An 18015-nucleotide genomic window follows, 5' to 3' on the forward strand; every position below is an offset into this window, starting at 1 on the left:
AGGAAATACAGATATTACCAAAGATTCGACATTCAAACACCTCACTATACTGGATTATATATACCATACTGGATATCAAGATCCCGTACTTCAAATAATGAAGGTTAAGAGAGAAAAGTAACATCCAAGCATTTTCACTATAATCTAAGGATCTTTTTTGCAAAACAAAAAAGTAATATATTAATAATTTACAAACTAAATGTATTACAAACTCAGCTTACTGAAAGTGAATGTTACTTACTCTTCTTCTACAGAGGTACTCACAAGTACTTGGATCAGGACACGAGCTATGTAGTTCTCTACAGAGGTAGAGAAAATATGAGGTAGCCTACATGAAATTTGCAGTGTTTGAGATTTTTTTTTTTTTTGAAGCAAAATATATTGTTGAAAATAAAGAAAATTAAAAACTACTTTTCCTCTACTAGGGCATCCACTTTGGGTCGGTGCAAAGGTCTTTCTTATTATAATAAGAATTTATAATTTAATAATAATTAATAATATAATTTAATAATAAGAATTTATTATAATAAGAATTTATTATAATAATTTGGGTCGGTGCAATAGGTCTGTCTTTCTTATAAAGGTCTTTCTTATTCTGGGTCTTCTTATTGGTTTGGGACTAGACGAATGTGGCTGATGTGAACGCTCAAGGCAATTGTAGGATTCAGTCTCCATCAGTTCTGCTTCCATTTCATCTTTCCTGCAAGAAAAACAAATTTCTTTTAATTCATTATAAGTGGCGTATACGATGCAATTTTTAAAGTCATTTTTGTATTTAAGTTCATTGTGTATAAATTGCGTAGCCTTGTAGTATAAATGTAGTAAAGTAGTATAATGCATTAATCTATTAAAAGGGTCCTTCGACAGCGATACCATGCCACTCCCCTCGGGCTCCTACTGACCTACAGTTCCGTACATTGCACTGATTCCACCTCAATACACTCTGACAGTGCCCACCGGGATAGGTATTAGAGAGCTTTCTGAAATACCCTTTTACGCAATTGCAATCACCTTATTCTTTTACGGTAACCTTAAATGATGATAGTGATGAAAATAAGGTAATAATCTTCCGTTTAGATTTTTGGTCTCTGATCTTTTACGGTATTCTGTGTACTCACGTTATATTGCTCTGGTGTATGTTAATATTTAAAAAGCTCTGCGTTTTTGCGTAATTTATAAAACTGCAAGAATTTTAGGATTCTAAAGATAATTTTTATTTCCAAATAAAGCTATTAAGTCGATTAAATAAAACTATTTAATGGATTAGTAAGACTTGCAAGGTTTGGACTGCATGTTCAGGATTTACGTGTGCAATGGAACATATTTCAAATAACCATGGGAATTATTTCAAGGTGGGGCTTAAATCAGTTTCTAAGTTGATGAGGTTCAATATTCTGTTTAGCTACATATAGTAAAGCCTATCATGCAGAATTTGTTCGTGAATAATTTTGCTCTTTCAGACTTAACCTAATTCTGACAGTAGAGATTTTGTTAATATTCTTTGACTTTCTGGGGATGTTTCCCTTCTTTTTCAAAAATCAAAAAAAAATTTCTCTGGCTCGTAGTATTTGATGGGTAACGTTAACTTTAATAAATCTTATATATTTGGAATGACAATACAAAGCTAAATTATTTGATAAATTTACTACTACTACTACTAACAACAAACCGCAGCACCAAGCCGCCTGAGGCCAACACAGCTACGCATGCTCCTCCTCAATCCCAATCCATTCTGAGCCTCGCTCTTTACAATCTCCCAGGAAGTTCCCATTTCCTTTAAATCTTTCTTTTTGACGTCTTTCCTCCCCAGACGAGGACTACCTCCTTTCTGTTTAGCCCTAGACGGTTGGCCGAACAGGATAATCTTCGGCAATCTGTCATCGTTCATCCGCACAAAGTGCCCCAGCCACCTCAACCTTTCTTTCATTTTAGCCCTAGAAAGCGGTATTGAGCCACATTTTCCGTACAGCCTACTGTTTGAAATACGGTCAGTCAGCCGGCTACCCAGAACAATCCTTAAACCATTTCCCTGGAAAACATCTAGCCAATCTTCATCCGCTTTTCGGAGCGCCCGTGCTTCATAGCCATATTTGACCATTGTCATCACTGTAGCTTCTAATATTCTAATCTTGTTTAGACTTATCTTCCAATTCTTCCAAACTTCATTTAACTGTGAAAAAACGCACTGAGCCTTGGCTATTCTACTTTTAACATCTTCACTGCTCCCAACGTCTTTACTAATAATGCTACCAAGGTAAGTGAAGCTGCCCACCTGATCAATCTTTTCGTTACCCAACGTCACCTTTTATCTTCACTTGTTCCTAGCCATAGTGACTTAGTCTTCTTAACATCAATTTTCAAACATATTCTTGGACCCTGAACTCGCAAAACCTCTAAACGTTCATTCATTTTGCTCACATTTCCATCTAGGATGCTTAAATCTTCAGCATAATCTAAGTCCAGAAGTCCAGGAGATCTTCACCATAATCTAAGTCCAGGAGACTGATATAAAATTTGTATTAAACTTGATTTAATACAAAACCAGCTGCTAACCTCATTTCCTATCACCGCAGCAGTGTTAATCTCGTACATAGCCCTAATAACTTTAATGTATTTGTCTGGTATACCATACAAGGATAAGACGTTTGCTAAAGCTCTTCTATCAACAGAATCGAACGCTTTCTCATAATCTATAAAACTGAGAACCAAAGGTGTTTGACAACTCAGGCACTTCTCAATTATTAACCTAAGTGATTTGATGAATTTATTGTTATCTAAATTCCGTTTTTTAGAGTTGATTGGGCCGAGTCACTCCTTATCTAAAGTTCGTTATTACAAACTGTTTGATAAATAGTCAAACAGTTTGACCAAAAATATCGGTATGTTTCCCAATAACAATTACGCTATAACAATAACTTTAACTTTTGCATGTTTTTAGAAGCCGTTTTTTTGCCTGATTTTAGAAGCCGGAAGTGACACAAAAAGGGTGTCTGGTTTTTATGCTTATTAATCATTGCTATTGGGACAGTGTCTAGTCAACATACTTTTTTTTTCAAGCGGAGATATGGGGTGGGGTACACACAAATGAGAAATGAGAAGGGGGTACCCACAGTCCCAGACACATTATAATTATATTTTGGTCCAAGACTCGAAAGAAGGTAAATGACCAAACAGATAAAACAGGATACTTTTCTCATTCGAAAGAAATTCAAGCCCAAAAGTTGCGAGATTTGAATAATCATAGCCCAAAAAACCGCCCCGCGAGTTTTGTCACTTGTCCCGCAGAACTGAAAATTTAATAGACCAGTTGGCGGGAAATAGCTCAACCTGGCAACACAGATTACAGAGGGGAGTAAGGCTTCCCCTCCTTCTCCCTAGGGGCCTTACTCATTATTATAAACCATACTTGTATTTAAAAAAGAACTAGTTTAATTCTCTTAAATTACCACTGAAAAAACAGTTCACTACTCTGTCAGTTTAATGCTTATATAATACACTTTGCCCTTAAATATTTTAATAAAATATAACTTTCCTTAAAAAACTTGACACATTTCTATTCATATTCTGATCAAAGCCAGTGTAACTCAACATTTAGCATAATGGAAGCGCAAAAAGACCTTTTGTATAATCAGCGGATGACAGATCAAGTATGAAAATAGATTGCATCTGTAATCTCACAGTAGACAGAATATATGCAGTATCGACAAAGGCTATACTCTCCATTAAAAACATGTGACATAGATTTAAAGCAACACAAGATTCATATTCCGCCTTTACGCACGCGCACTGACAATAGTTTCCGATCTACACATCACGATGAGCTAAGGGCAACTAAACTAAGATTCTGACGTATATGTCCAGGGTCGATACGCGCGGTATCAAATATGTGTCATATTTAGAAAAAGAAGTCACTACAGTCTACAGTACTATAATCCATTAATAAGGATTCTACAAAGACTGGTTTCCTTCTGTCGATCTATTATGGATATATTACCATGGCATGCTCTGACGAGTATGTTTTTGTCTGATAGTTAGATGCCAGTAACACTTTTACTAGGAACTAACTATTATTTTAAAAAGTACATAAATAAGTATCTTAAATCATTTGTCAAAGGTTCTATATATATATATATATATATATATATATATATATATATATATATATATATATATATATATATATATATATATATATATATATATATATATATATATATATATATATATATATATATATATGAGAGAGAGAGAGAGAGAGAGAGAATGAGGGAGGGAGGAGGATGGTGATATATGAAAGAATATTAATTTGAATGGACATGAATAATTGAAAAGGGAAAATTGTATAGATTTCACCGAACCACCGTTCCTCATATAAGTTTAATTAATAATATTAAATACTTAGCTGATCAAAGCGACTAGTCATATTTGACTTTAACATGGTAAAGTGTTTACTCAGCTCTATTTGAAACCGTACAGAGGATAAATAAATTCCACTCAAGGATTTTATACTTAAAAGAGAAATCACTCGTTAGTTATTATGCCCCTAGGCCGGGCACCATCGTAGTTAGAGAGGCACTAGACAGAACACCATAGTACCTGTAATAGCTTCAGATATGAGCGACCATCAGGACGTATTATGACTATAGATAAGATCAATGTAGGTATGGGTAGGTTCGTAGCATCAATGCCTAGCCCGGTGGGCACTGTCACAGCGCATTGAGGTGCAATGTACGGAACTGTAGAAGCCCGAAGGGAGTGGCGCGGTATCGCTGTCGGAGGGCCTCCTAATAGATTGATGGATTATACTACCCACTTACCAACAGGTAGATATGACTACATGAAGGTTTGGAAACGACTGGCTCAACTTAACTTTAAAAAACGGTATTTTTAGAAACCAGCTGCTATAATGATTGAATATTTCAGGGTCTATTAAAAAATTGGCTATTAGTAGTGATGTCAATCACTTTCTATCACTGTTAATCAGGGCCGAGCCTAGCTTATCACTTGGCTTGTTTAAAAATCATATCTTAGCTGAAGGAACTGAGAACCACCTGTTATTGCACATAACTTCAATACGATTTATCAATCAAGAATCATGGCAATACATAATTTAACTCACATTAAAAAGCCGCAATATCCCTTTTTCCTTTTTCAAGGTAATCACAAAAAAGTATTTTCGATTCCTTATTATGAAACAACCCTCTATTTTCAACTTCTAAATAACTTGATCAAGTTCAGATTTGTCGATGAGTTCAGATTTTGATCATCTCTTCGCCATTTTGCAGCCTAGTTGAAAGGGCAGCATATTCGATATTTGATCAGTTCTCTATAAACTGGAGATTACAGCTATTAATCTCAATCGATCCAAACAATAAAATATTGCCAAATGGAAATACTGTAAATAGTAAACACCTTCCAAAGTCAGACTACTCGGGAAAGGTCAAGGATCGGTGGAATTGCCAAACACAACGAGCGAAGAACATTACACAAGTTAAGATTAATCGGAAATGATATCCCCTTTAACATCAACAGTAAAGATAAAAATTTCACATAAAAATCTAAAATTTGGCAGTGGTTTTAACAGATATTTTATTCTTTCCAGCAGAGAAAAACCCCCCTTGTTGTTCTCATTTATGGGATGTCTGTAGATGGTGCTATTTTCTAATTTCAGAGGTACGATTCATGAAATATGGCAGGCAGGTGTTCGAAGAAAGGAGCACTCTGAATATTTTACATTCTACCCAGTAATTTTCACAATATGCCTTTTTTGCTATTTTGATGAATATGCCTAGCCCCTTCTACCACTGACAGCACTTTCTTTAATACTTTATCAACTTCATGTAGCAAACCAAAGATAACAAAAAGGGAAATTTTTGACATACCATTTAGAAATATTGCCTGTAATATTCGCTATATTAACGCAATGTTCAACTCCAAGACTTTATGCCAATTAAACCACCCTTGAAATTATCAACACTTGGCAAATGCTTTAGCGGCTCCTATCGACTAAATAGAATGCAACCAAAAGTCGATACAATCATAGTGCAATAGCGCGGCTTAAGTAAAGAGTGATGGGGGCACAATGTATTATTTATTTATTTGTTTCGAGGGCACTTAGTATAGAAGTTGTCGTATAAACTTCGAAAGGGGCTCATTCAGTTGGGAAATGAGTGCACTTTTTAATATTCGAATGTGATTGGGGGGCAACCAGCCGCCCCCACGCCTATCATTTCTCCAAACAAATCCAATCAAAATTTTGAGATATCCATTTTTTTCAGCGTAGTTGAAAGGTCCGGAAATTATGTCTTTCAGGATGACAACCACCCCCCCCCCCCAAAGCCTTCAAGACTAGGGTTGTAAGTTGTGCCCTAGGGAGATTTAAGGTTTTTATGAAAAATGGTGGTCGTTTCGAAAGGCACTTATTCGATTAGATATTGAAAGTTCTAGAGCCCTTTTTCGAAAGGACTTTAAATCCTATTTTTGAGGATGACCTCCCCACCAACAGCCCTCAGGGCAAGGGTTGAAAGTTATACCCCGGGAGCACATAAGGAATTTACGAAAAGTGTGGATGTATAGACTTCAAAGGGAGATAACTGGATTGTAAATCAGAAGTATTAAAAGGCGTTATAAGAGCCAAAGTGATCAGAGGCCAACTAGGCCCCCCCCCTCCCGCACGTCCTCTTTTCCCCAAATACACCCGTTATATATTTTGAGATAGCCATTTTATTCAAAATAGTCTCAAGATCATATAACAAGACCTTCAGGGTCGAAACAATCCCTCAGAACCTGTGGTAAAGGGTTGTCAGTTATACCCCTGGGGCATAATTTTTTTTTTTTGGAAGGGTGGTTGTATACAGTTTAGAGGAAGCTCTTTTACTTGGAAATTGAAACTTCTACCTCCCTCTTAAGGCAAAATTATGGGAGAGGGCGATTAGCCCCCCCCCAGAAACCCTCTTTTCCACAAAAACATCTGATCAAAATTTTGACAAAACCATCTCGTTCAAAATAGTCCAAAAGACATACTATTGATATACTGTCATACTGGTTAATGCATTTAAAATTTTTTAACCTTTTTTACTTTGATAAATATAACATTATTAGAACTTCAAGGAATAAAATATCAGTTAATGAATATCAGACTGACAATCCATGGTCATTTGATTTTTTCAGTAAATTTCATATCATGTTCTGGTCCTGAGATGGCGTGGGGGTTGTCATCCCTACTCATTGTAATTTTTACTCATTTTGAGTTTGACGTAGTGAATATTGTAATTTTTGTTCGTGCTTCAGTTTGACTTATTCAATGATGGGGAATTCTTGGTAGTTTTACACTTAGAACGCTATTTGAGTTTATTTTTGCTCATTTTTGGCTTAGTGAAGCTCTTTACTTTCCTTTGAGAAACTTGTCTTGAGGTTTTTTTTTTTTAATTAATCCTAAAAATATCGATGCTCAACAGTATTATATCAGTGGAAGGATACTCTTGAAGTGAATCGATACTTCTTATATATAAATTTTCTCCTTTGTCTGCTATTGCATGAACTGCGATCACATCAATAAGCAAAGCCATCTAAATTCAAGTTTATGATCATACCAGCTTTTGGAATGACGCCACGTCCAAAATGCAAATATTTACTCTAAGAGGCAGAAGTCTAAGGAAGCTTGGATAGAAAAGACATTAAGAACATTATAGTCGAGAAATATCAGTAAATGCGTGCAGATCAAATTATAAGAACATATTTGTAACCCACTGTCAAGGCCGAAACCAAAATTTTTTTCGGGAAGGGGGGGGGGACACAAAAAGAACTCAAAAACGCATAAAGAATTTGTTTATATCCATTTTTATTACGTTTTTACATGTCAGAAAAACCTCTGGGTACAGCCTTGCCCACTGTACAATGTACATAAACAGTGGAGTGAAATAATGTGTTACAAAATCTTGAGAATGGTTGTAGATAGCCGTTGTTTTTTTTTTTTTTCTCTCTTTTGTTTTACTAAGTAATATACCATTATATACTACTATTATTATTACATACTATTTTTTTTAGTAAGGCATAATATACTATGTACTATACCTTTGCTTTTCTTTTGGCTCTAATAAAGTACTATGTAGGACTTTGTCACCATGCCTTTCTTGTGCAGATTCTACAAGCGATTTTTTAGAAGCCCCATCATTCTGTATATTTAATGTTTTACTTGGTCCAGGAATATTTTTTTGACTCGAGAGATTTTTAATAGGTATATTTTCATCAATTATCTGGATATCGTCACTCTTCACTGTGGTTTGGTTCATCGATTTGGGACTCAGTTCATCCATTGAAAGTGGTGGTAGATGTGACTCAACTGCAGCTGTTTCATGAGGTAATTCTTGATTATCTAAAGTTGCTTTTATAATATAGGGTTTAAAGTGTTCATCAAGACCAAGAACATATTTTATTCGTTTCTGGGAATAGATTGACTGTACCAGAAAAAAATTTGAACATGCTTTCTTTCCAATAGTCAGCATTTCAGCTTTCAGTTCAAGCCAAACAGGTTGGTTGTCAATAATAAAATGAGCTTTTGCAATTTTGTCACTCACAAGTACAAAACCAAGTGAATAAAAGGAATTTTTTGCATAAACGGAATTTGCAAAAAAAGGAATTTTTTGCAATCTGGTAGATGTCAGCGTCTGGGGTTTTTTACCAATCCAAGCAAACTGAACGGTTTCTATGACTTCGTTTCCATTTTTACATGAAAGCAACATGCAATGAATATTCCCAATTGCTTGCGTTGGGAATGACAACCATTGCATGCAATAGACTTTATCAACTGGTAACAGCAACGTTTTTCTGCATTGGCCAATCTTGCCAAATATTTGGAATTCTGTATTGGATAGGATCTTGTATTTAAAATTTTGTAATAAAACTATTGTCTGCTGATTTCTTGTTGCTGCATTGCGTTCTACCTGGAATTGACGCCGGTCATGCTTATTCCACCTAAACTTCTTTCCTCTTCTTTCCGCTTCTTCAACTGAAAGGTCATTTGCTTTCCTTTTCATTGTTTTGACGAAATTATCCGCATTTTCACCTGCAGGCGGATTTCCATTAGTTTTTACCATTTTGACAGCCTTCTCTGATTCCTTAGTGGTAGTCTCATTTGCTTTGTTTTCTACAATTTTGAGAACAATCTCCGGTTTCGCAGCTGTGAGTTCATTGACTTTTCTATCAAGCAGTTTGCCAATCCTTTCGGATGGCGCCTCTGCAGTTCTCTCAGGCAGCTCCTCTTGTGCTCCCATGCTTTCTTTAGAAAAGTTGTTTGCATCGTTGACTAACGGTTTTTCTCTCCACCGCTTGCTCTCATCAAAGTAGCTTTCAATACGTGCAATTTTTTTTGAAAAAGTTTCCTCAATTTCCTTCAAGTAAATTGAAAACCTTTCAGGAGAAGTTGAACTTTTTGTACAGTGGTCAACTGTAGAGAGCTTAGTCATTCTTTTCTCCAATTCGTAAAATGCTTCAAGCTTTTTATCGAGAGATTCCCGAAACGAATAGACGTCACATGAAGCAAGATCCACGTCCGCCTTAAGCTTTGACATTGTTTCAAACTTCGACACCATTCTAGCTTCCATAGCCTTGTATGATTCAAACTTTTTCTCAAGCCCAATAAAGTCCTCATGTACAGCATTCATAGATTTTGTATCCGCCCACAAAGCTTTGAAATCCTTACCAAGGCCCTTCAGGCTTTCTTTCATACTTTCGAATTCCTTATCTAGAAATCTGATTTCTCTTTTTAGCTGATCATGTTTTTCAGAATATTTTTCAAGTATTTTTTCAAAACGATCTTCTTTCCCCGATATTTCACTCATCCCAGCAATAAGCATCTGCATTTCACCTTGCAAGGTCGAAACATCTTTTCTCAAACTATTCACTGCCTCTTGACTTTCATTTTGTTGCTTTACAGCCTATAAAAACAAAAATGTATGTCTTTAAACAGTTTGAACTATTCATGCAAAATACAAGAACAACAATTAAAACAATAATTAATTCTGCAGTTATTTGCAAATTTTCTTGATTTTTCGTCTTAGCATATTGTAAAAACGCATCACTAATGATACACTTGTCATCCATAAGTAACATGAAGAACTTTTACACAACGCAAATTTTTACACAACTTTTTTGCGACATTTTTTAGCCATTACCAAGCAAACTAAGAAGAAAAATAAAACAAACAATATATCCTTAAATATTGCATAAGATCTTGACCAATTAACAAAGAAATATGTTCGTTACGATTGCCAGTCTTTTCTTTCAGTTTTATGAGCCTCAATAGTATCAATATAAAAATATCACATCACTTATAATGAATCGCATCCTTTCACGAGGAAATATAAACTATATAATTATGCAACATGTTAAGCTGATCGGTATTGTGTTTTGTCAAGGAGAGGTAAGAATACAGAAGAAAATTAAGTAATAGAAGTCAAACAATAAGAGACACACTACGGAAATATCGTAAGTTACTTTTAGTTTTGGTACTTCCTATCATACAGTTCCAAAAAAAAAATTTTAAAGGAAAACAAGCATATGAAAAAAAAAAAAAAAAAAAAGCTCACCAGCAGTTCAACAGAAACTCGACTCATTTCCTTTTTGAGCAGAAAAATTTCCTGCAATATTCGGTCTTCATTTATTCTTTCTTCTGTCTGACCTATACTTATTCTTTTTTCTCGCTGATACGGTCTTTCTTCTTGTTGATCTGAATTTCTTTGGACAGGAGACACCATTTCCTTACTTCTATTCTTATAGAAGTCCTCTGCGTCGGCTCTGTAAGGTGCGTTTTGCCTTCCAGTTGCACTTAGAGATGGAGGAGGTGGTGGTACAAGGTCATCAGGATTTATGTAAATTTCTCTATGAGAAGCAGTAGTATATTGAGAACTTCCAGGTGTTTCTAAACGAGAATTTTTTTTTTTAGGAGCTTCGAAATTAGAATATATTTCAAAACAAGATATCAAGAAGGTTTGAGGTAAAAATATATTGAATAATATGATGGATCACAACTTCCGCCTAATTACCAATTCCGAGACAGAGAGTGAGCAGTCATTGTGACAAAAAAACAATAATAGAGGCAAAGCAAGGTTAGCAAGTCTTAGTCTATTATATTCAGGGTTATTCAAGACACGAGGCAGCTGCCTTTACACTCAACTCACTCTTCAAACTAAAGTTTAACTTTTGAACAATGATACTTAGAAAATGATAATTAGCCTGAAAAAATTACACATCTAAACATTTAATGAGACAAAAATAGAGTTTCTGTAAAAATATAGGTCTGCATTTGTTTTTTACATTTAGCCCCTCATCCCTCCCCAAAAATAGAAAGAAAAAAATTCCATCGTAATGCTCAAAATTTTGGGTACCCCACTCAGGCTTCTTTCAAAACTATAAAGAAGTGATTGTTGCTTGACAGTTGTCTGGCCTTTTTTTTTTTTGGTATCGATTAAAAAAAGTTGCAAAGAGAAGTTGGTTGAATGTCTATATACAAACAAGCTGTTTTTCGCGTGCAAATATTCCAAGTTCTCTTAGAACTTGTTTTTATGTCCCCAATATTTGACTGAGTATCGTCATTTATGTTGTCAAAAAAATCATAGGTTGCATATCATGTCGTCTCGACCTTAAATGTAGGTCATATCGCATTACTACTACTACTACTAACAATTCAACGCAGCACCAAGCAGCCTGGGGCCATCACAGCTAGGCACACTCCTCCTCCCACCAAACTCTTTACACCCTCCCACCCCACCCGTGGACGACGTGCTTTCCGTTTAGCCCTAGACGGTTGGCCAAAAAGGGCAATTTTCGGCCATCTCTAATCTTTCATCCACACAACATGCCCTAGCCATCTCAACCTTTCTCTCATTATAGCCGTAGAAAGCGGGATTGAACCACACTTTTCGTAGACTTTAGTTTTTGAAATACGGTCAGTTAGGCGGGTACCCACAATAATCCGTAGGCAATTTCTCTGGAAAACATCTAACAAATCTCCATCCGCTTTTCGGAGCACCCATGCTTCGGAACCATATTTGACCGCCGTCGTCTTTGTAGCTTCCAATATTCTAATCTTGGTTTGGAGACTTATTTTCACTTTTTTTTAACTGTGACCAAACGCCCTGAGCCTTGGCTGTTCTACTTTTAGAATCTACACTTTTGCGACCGTCTTTACTAATAATACCATCAAGGTAAGTGAAGCTGTCCACCTGATCAATCTTTTCGTTAGCCTACCCAACGTCACTTTATCATCTTCACTTATTCCTAGCCTTAGTGACTTAGTCTTCTTAATATTAATGTTCAAATCTATTCTAGCCCCCTGAACTCACACAAGCTCTAAAAGTTCATTCATTTCGCTCACACTTCCATCTAGGATGCTTAAATCATCAGAATAATCTAAGTTCAAGAAAGTTTTCCTTCCCTATTTGATCTTCCGTGTTCTCCCATTACCTTTCCTGTGCTCCTTACCGTCAACATGATCCATATAAATGGAGATAGAGCACAGCCGTGCTTAACTCATAATTTAATACGAAAGAAGGTACTAGCCTCATTTCATACCTTAAACACAGCACCGTTATTCTCGTACATAGCACTAATCACTTTAATAGATTTGTATGGTATACCATACAAGGATTAGACCTTCGCTAAAGCTCTTCTATCAACAGAATCGAAAGCTTGCTCATAATCTATAAAACTGAGGATCAAAGGTGTTTGATAACTCGGGCACTACTCAATTATAAACCTAAGAGTACTCGTTTGGCATTTGACCTGTGAATCAGTGTATGATTATAAGCCGGATTAACTTTGGACTACATTACAGTGGAATACAGTGACCGTCAGTGATTATAAAAGTCTCTAAGCAATAAGTAAAATAGTGGATCCTTGTTTATGGACTATATTACTATTGGATATTTTTGCTCACTCACGTAATGTGTTGTATTATCTTTTTAGTTAATCTATCGAAATTGTTTGGTGGCGTGCTGGTTTTTAATCTTCCCCTCCAAGAATTGCAGTGGTGCTTCTACTTATTTATTCACTAACACTATCTAAAATTATAATTCTACAACGCCATCTATATTCCAAATTCTTAAGGTGCGTAAGTAATGAGAAAGTAAATAAGATGCATTTGCAGTGGTCTGCAGGCGTCTCAGGCAACAAGCAGAAGAGGGGAGGAACCCACCGCAAGGGCCGTACGTACCTGCCGGTTTTAGTTAGCTTTAAATTGGTGAATGGGTCCCTACTCGTCCCTTGTTCCTGGATGGACTTGATCTACCACTTGCCTGTGTGGTTACTGACGGATTGGCGTGCTGTATTGACTATGATTATTGATTGCGCATCGTGTTCTTTTCGGAGTAGATGTTATAGTATATACATGGCTAGTTTTATTCATGTCTGTCCGGTGCTGAACTTTTTACAACAGTCAATAGCCAATAGCCAAGGATAAAGATACTGTGGTAAGGTTTGGGCTCAATTTATTGCAAAAGATCCAATTAAGGAGGCAACTGATACCTGCAACGTTGTATTAAAGGTTGACATACTTGAGAGGAGAAGAGGATAGCATCCAGCGTCATCGTTTTTGTCAGACATTTTTGAACTGCTATGCGGCCTCAAAGAAAAGGAAGATTTGATCCATCGGACGTGCCTTCTTTTCCAACAGACCCCCCTACAATAGTGGCCTCGCGCTTCAGCGAATGCGTCTGGATGCTTTATTTCCTAGTCGAAAAACAGGAAACATGTTTGCAGAGTTCAAGCCCAAATATCTGGCCATTGACATCAGCTCGCCAATCCGCCTTTGTTCCTGTGGTGCTTTCAAATATTCTTAACAATATTAATATGCAAAACCCAACGAATCAGCGTGATTTTGTGAAGAAGTTTGGCTGTGCTGACGAGGTGAAACATATTGTTAGTCGCCGAAATGGACTGGTAGTCCAAAATGTTGATGAAGATTCTGCAGTGGCACAATACCTAATAGTATGAAAGTTTGGGCAAAGATTATAAGAACCGAGTACGCAGGTATTACTAAAATGCATACTGATTTTAATGTTTCTCAAGTCTCCGTGCTTGTTGAAAAGGTAATTTCTGCGACACGCTTCTGAAATTCAAGAGTTGGCAGCTGAAGTTTAAGACAAATGATGACCTTGATCATGCATTGAAGTTTTGAGTGAAGATCGAAAACTGTTCATTTCGTGTCACTCGACCGATCGAAAAACCCAAGCAGTGTCTCAACTGCCAAGGATTCGGAAATTTCACTCGGGAGTGTTCAAACCCAACCAAGTGTAGTAGATGTTCGGATGATCATAGTAACAAGGATCATGCGTGCCAAGCAAACATAAAATGTGCAAACTGTGGGAAAATCCACAGAAACAATTGCTTGATTTGTGTAGAAAAGAAAAAGCACCTTCCCGCTCAAGGCCAAAGAAACAATGTTAAAGCCCTAGGGCGTTAAGAATTTATGTTAGTATTTTATCAGAATATGGTAGTTTTACAGAATATCAGAACTTTTATCAGAATGGCACCCGTGAAAAACTAGAAATTATTGAAACCTGTAAAATATTTTTGATATTGTGTCGTGCTGAGCACCGTTTAAGTGAAAATAATGTGTCATTATTAGAGCGTTCGTATAATTTTCAGTTTTTTTCTCAGACCAGCAAATTAAACAACTGGCAGACCTTCGGGTGGTTTAGCTATTGCGATAAATAAAAAGTTCGCCACTTCTTTGTTAGATTCGATGGACATTTATACAGCTGTTGAGCTAGGATGTTTTGTATTGTTGTGTATTTAAATGCCGACTAATCACCGTACCCATACTTCTGATAAGAAGTTTGCATCAGCTTGAGCGTCACTATCAAAGATTCTCCATAAAACTCAAGCTACTAACAGGTGGCTTGTCATCTGTGGTGATTTCAACACGAACCTTAATGACCCTTCTCTGCCGCTTACAATAATGTTTCAATCGTCACTTCCGCTTGACATTTCTGTCCTACCTAAATATAACCTTTCTCTTATGTTCGCAACTCTGGGTCAACCCGCAACCTCGATTTTGTCCGGTCTGATGATCCAGAACTTCAATCTACCACTATTACCGTTTCAGATGACATCCTATCAAGCGACCATCTACACCTCCAGTTAAACATTTACATGCCCCCTTCAAAAAATAAACAAGACCCTGTTGGTTTACAAAAGTATTATGGGATCACATAGATATATCGTCCTTTCAGTACAAGCTTGATTCTTTTCTGATGAAAATTTAAATCCAGTTCCACCTTCCGTCTACTTCACTAAAAGGGAACCCACTAGATTTTGATTGCTTTCTAGCTCAATCGACGCTCGCTCTTAGGGTCACCTCTTCTGTATCTGTACCTTCGACAAAGGTTAAAACAGGGACACAGAAACATGGTTGCAAAGAAGAGGATGAATTGCAAGATACCAAGCACCGTCATAAGTTTTGTTTCAGATTTGGACTGACTGTGATCATCCTCACTTGGGTGTTATTTTTTCAATTGTTAAGTCAACCAAACGTGAGTTCCGAAAAGCTCTCCGCCGTTGGGAAAAAAGACAGTTCAAACGGCAACAAGTAAGTTAAAAAATAATCCCCAGCAACTTTGGAGGAGTGTTTCAAAGCTGACATCCAGTTCCTCCTCGCAATCTAACCCTATCGATGTCGCTTCGTGGGAAAAACATTTTTCTTCGCTTTTCTCCGATGATCCTCCTCCGATTGAAGCTACACACAAACATGCGCTCTTCCACCATATGTCAAATCTTGACCACCGGAGGAACTTTATCATTGTTACAGCTTTAGCTGTCCAGACCCAAATTCGTATAATGAGACTTAGTGAAAATTCCGGGTTACGATGGGGTGCAAACTGAGCACCTGCTATACGCTACCCGATTTCTCATAGAGTGTTTGTCACTATTATTTCAGGCTTGTATTTCTCAGCAATATATTCCAACTGCTCTTTCGGAAGGTCTTGTTACCTTTGTCTTAAAGAAAGGCAAAAACCCGAAGGATTGTGAATCGTACAGACCAATTACTATGTGTTCCACAATTGGTAAGCTTTTTGAAAAGCTGAACTTCCAAGAAATAAATACGAAGTCCGACCATGGGGACAACCAGTTTGGATTTCGCGAAGGCTTGGGTGTGCAAAACGCACATGCTACTTTTTTATCTACTTTAGATCGCTATAGGATGCTGAAAAAGAACCGGTATGTGCTTGCAATCGACATTTCAAAGGCGTTCAATTCCATTATCCATTCACATGCTATTTTTTTCTCTAATGAGAAGTAGAATAAACAGCTTTTTCTGCCGTTTCTTATGGAATTGGTATGGTAATGTGAACATACGGGTGTTGCTAGGTAGCCAGCAGAGCAGCACTATCAATGTTCGGAAAGGTTTGAAGCGAAGCTCTGTTCTTAACCCAGATCTTTTAATTAGTACCAAACGAACCGTTACTAAAAAGTTTTCTCCATTTCCAATTGAGCCCCAAATTGATGTCAGACACCCCTGTTACGCAGACAATATACTTCCATTAGCAGATGATCTTCACGTAATTCAAAATACAGTTCATACAGTTTTCTCTTGTCTTAATGAGATTGGGCGTCGAGTCGTCTCCTCTAAAACTGAGCATCTTCTCTACGGTTCGTCTCAACAACCTTCCGTTACTATCAATGTTGGCCCAGAAACTATTTCTGCATCGTCTTCTCTGAATTATTTAGGTCTCCCGTTCGGATCAAATGTTAAAACTACTAAAACACTTATAGTCTCGGGGTTGGAATAAAAGCTAAGAAAATCATACGGACTACTTGCTCGAGTTAAAGGCCAGTCTCACAAAATAACCAGACTTTACAACGGGGACTTTACATGGGCAGACTTTACAACGCTTATTTCGCACCACATGTCTTCTTCTTGGTCCCTTTGTGGAGTTTTTTTCACAATATCTGAGCAGAAGAAAATTATATCTCTATTCTTCCGTTTTTGCAAATATCTTCTAAAACTGCCGCTTTGGACTCGCGACCGGGTCATTTCGAGTAGATATGGCATTTTCGGAATTTTTTTAAAAATGGACCAGCTTGTGGACAGGTTCCGTAAGCGTCGAGAAAATATTGTCGACTTTCCACTTGATTGCATAGGTTAATTGTGTTGCTTAAGTAGCTGAGATTTTATTTGTTTTTAGTGAGTTTTTTTCTTGTTTATTGTTTCCATTTTTATTCTATTTTTTTGTACTCCTCTAAGTGCATTTCATGTCTGTAAAGAGGGCTGAAATAAATTATTATTATTATTAGAACGAAAATTTGGTCGACATATCCTCTACCCATTCTAAAACCGCAATGTTCTTCTTTTATAACATTGTCTAAAACATCTCACAGTCTAAAAAGTATCGTATTACTAAGTAATTTACTCTCTACAGAGACCAGGCTAATAACTCGACAATTATCAAACTCACTCTTATCACCTTTCATATACAGTGGTTTAATTAGGGTTTTCCTAAAATCGCTAGGTGGTGTGCGTGTAACTGAACCACAAGCAACTGAACCCCTGTAACTGAACCACCGTGCAACTGAACCCCCGTATAACCGAACCCCCGTGCAACTGAACCCTTGTGTAACTAAACACCCGTGCAACTCAACCCCCATGTAACTAAACCACCATGTAACTGAACCCCGTACAACTGAACCACCATGCAACTGAACCACCATGCAACTGAACCACCGTGTAACTGAACCATCGTGCAACTGAACCACCGTGCAACTGAACCCTCGTGTAACTGAACCATCGTGCAACTGAACCACTACACCGAAGCAGGTAATTAACCTTTTTCAAACCAAATGATAAACAACTACGAGCGTAGAAAATACCACAAAATGAAAGCAACAAAATAAGCAAAGTGGTAAAAAAAAATTACAGTATGTAGACGGTGAGAGCCACCGTTTACCCCCCCCCCCCCCCGCAAAAACATCCCTTAAGGAAAATACCCCGCAGAAAATAATACCTCACGGAAAATCCCC

The 18015-nt window shown here is 37.0% G+C and overlaps 1 protein-coding gene across 2 annotated transcripts in view; it reads right to left on the bottom strand.

Moving 5' to 3' along the window:
* Window positions 1-500: 500 nt before the first annotated feature.
* Window positions 501-18015, bottom strand: part of LOC148952921 (uncharacterized) — a 94215-nt gene continuing 76700 nt past the window's right edge. For both annotated transcript variants that reach the window (XM_089088176.1, XM_089088177.1), the window contains exons 2-4: window positions 10587-10918; window positions 8074-9935; window positions 501-700 (exon numbers count right to left, since the gene is read on the bottom strand). In XM_089088176.1, the coding sequence (XP_088944302.1) occupies window positions 538-700; window positions 8074-9935; window positions 10587-10918 (2357 nt within the window). In that variant the 3' untranslated portion in view covers window positions 501-537. The remainder of the gene's footprint in view (window positions 701-8073; window positions 9936-10586; window positions 10919-18015) is intronic.

The sequence above is a fragment of the Artemia sp. Qi Xiang Cuo genome, chromosome 4 (genome assembly GCF_049724085.1).
Source record: "Artemia sp. Qi Xiang Cuo chromosome 4, ASM4972408v1, whole genome shotgun sequence".
Classification (NCBI taxonomy): Eukaryota; Metazoa; Arthropoda; class Branchiopoda; order Anostraca; family Artemiidae; genus Artemia; species Artemia sp. Qi Xiang Cuo.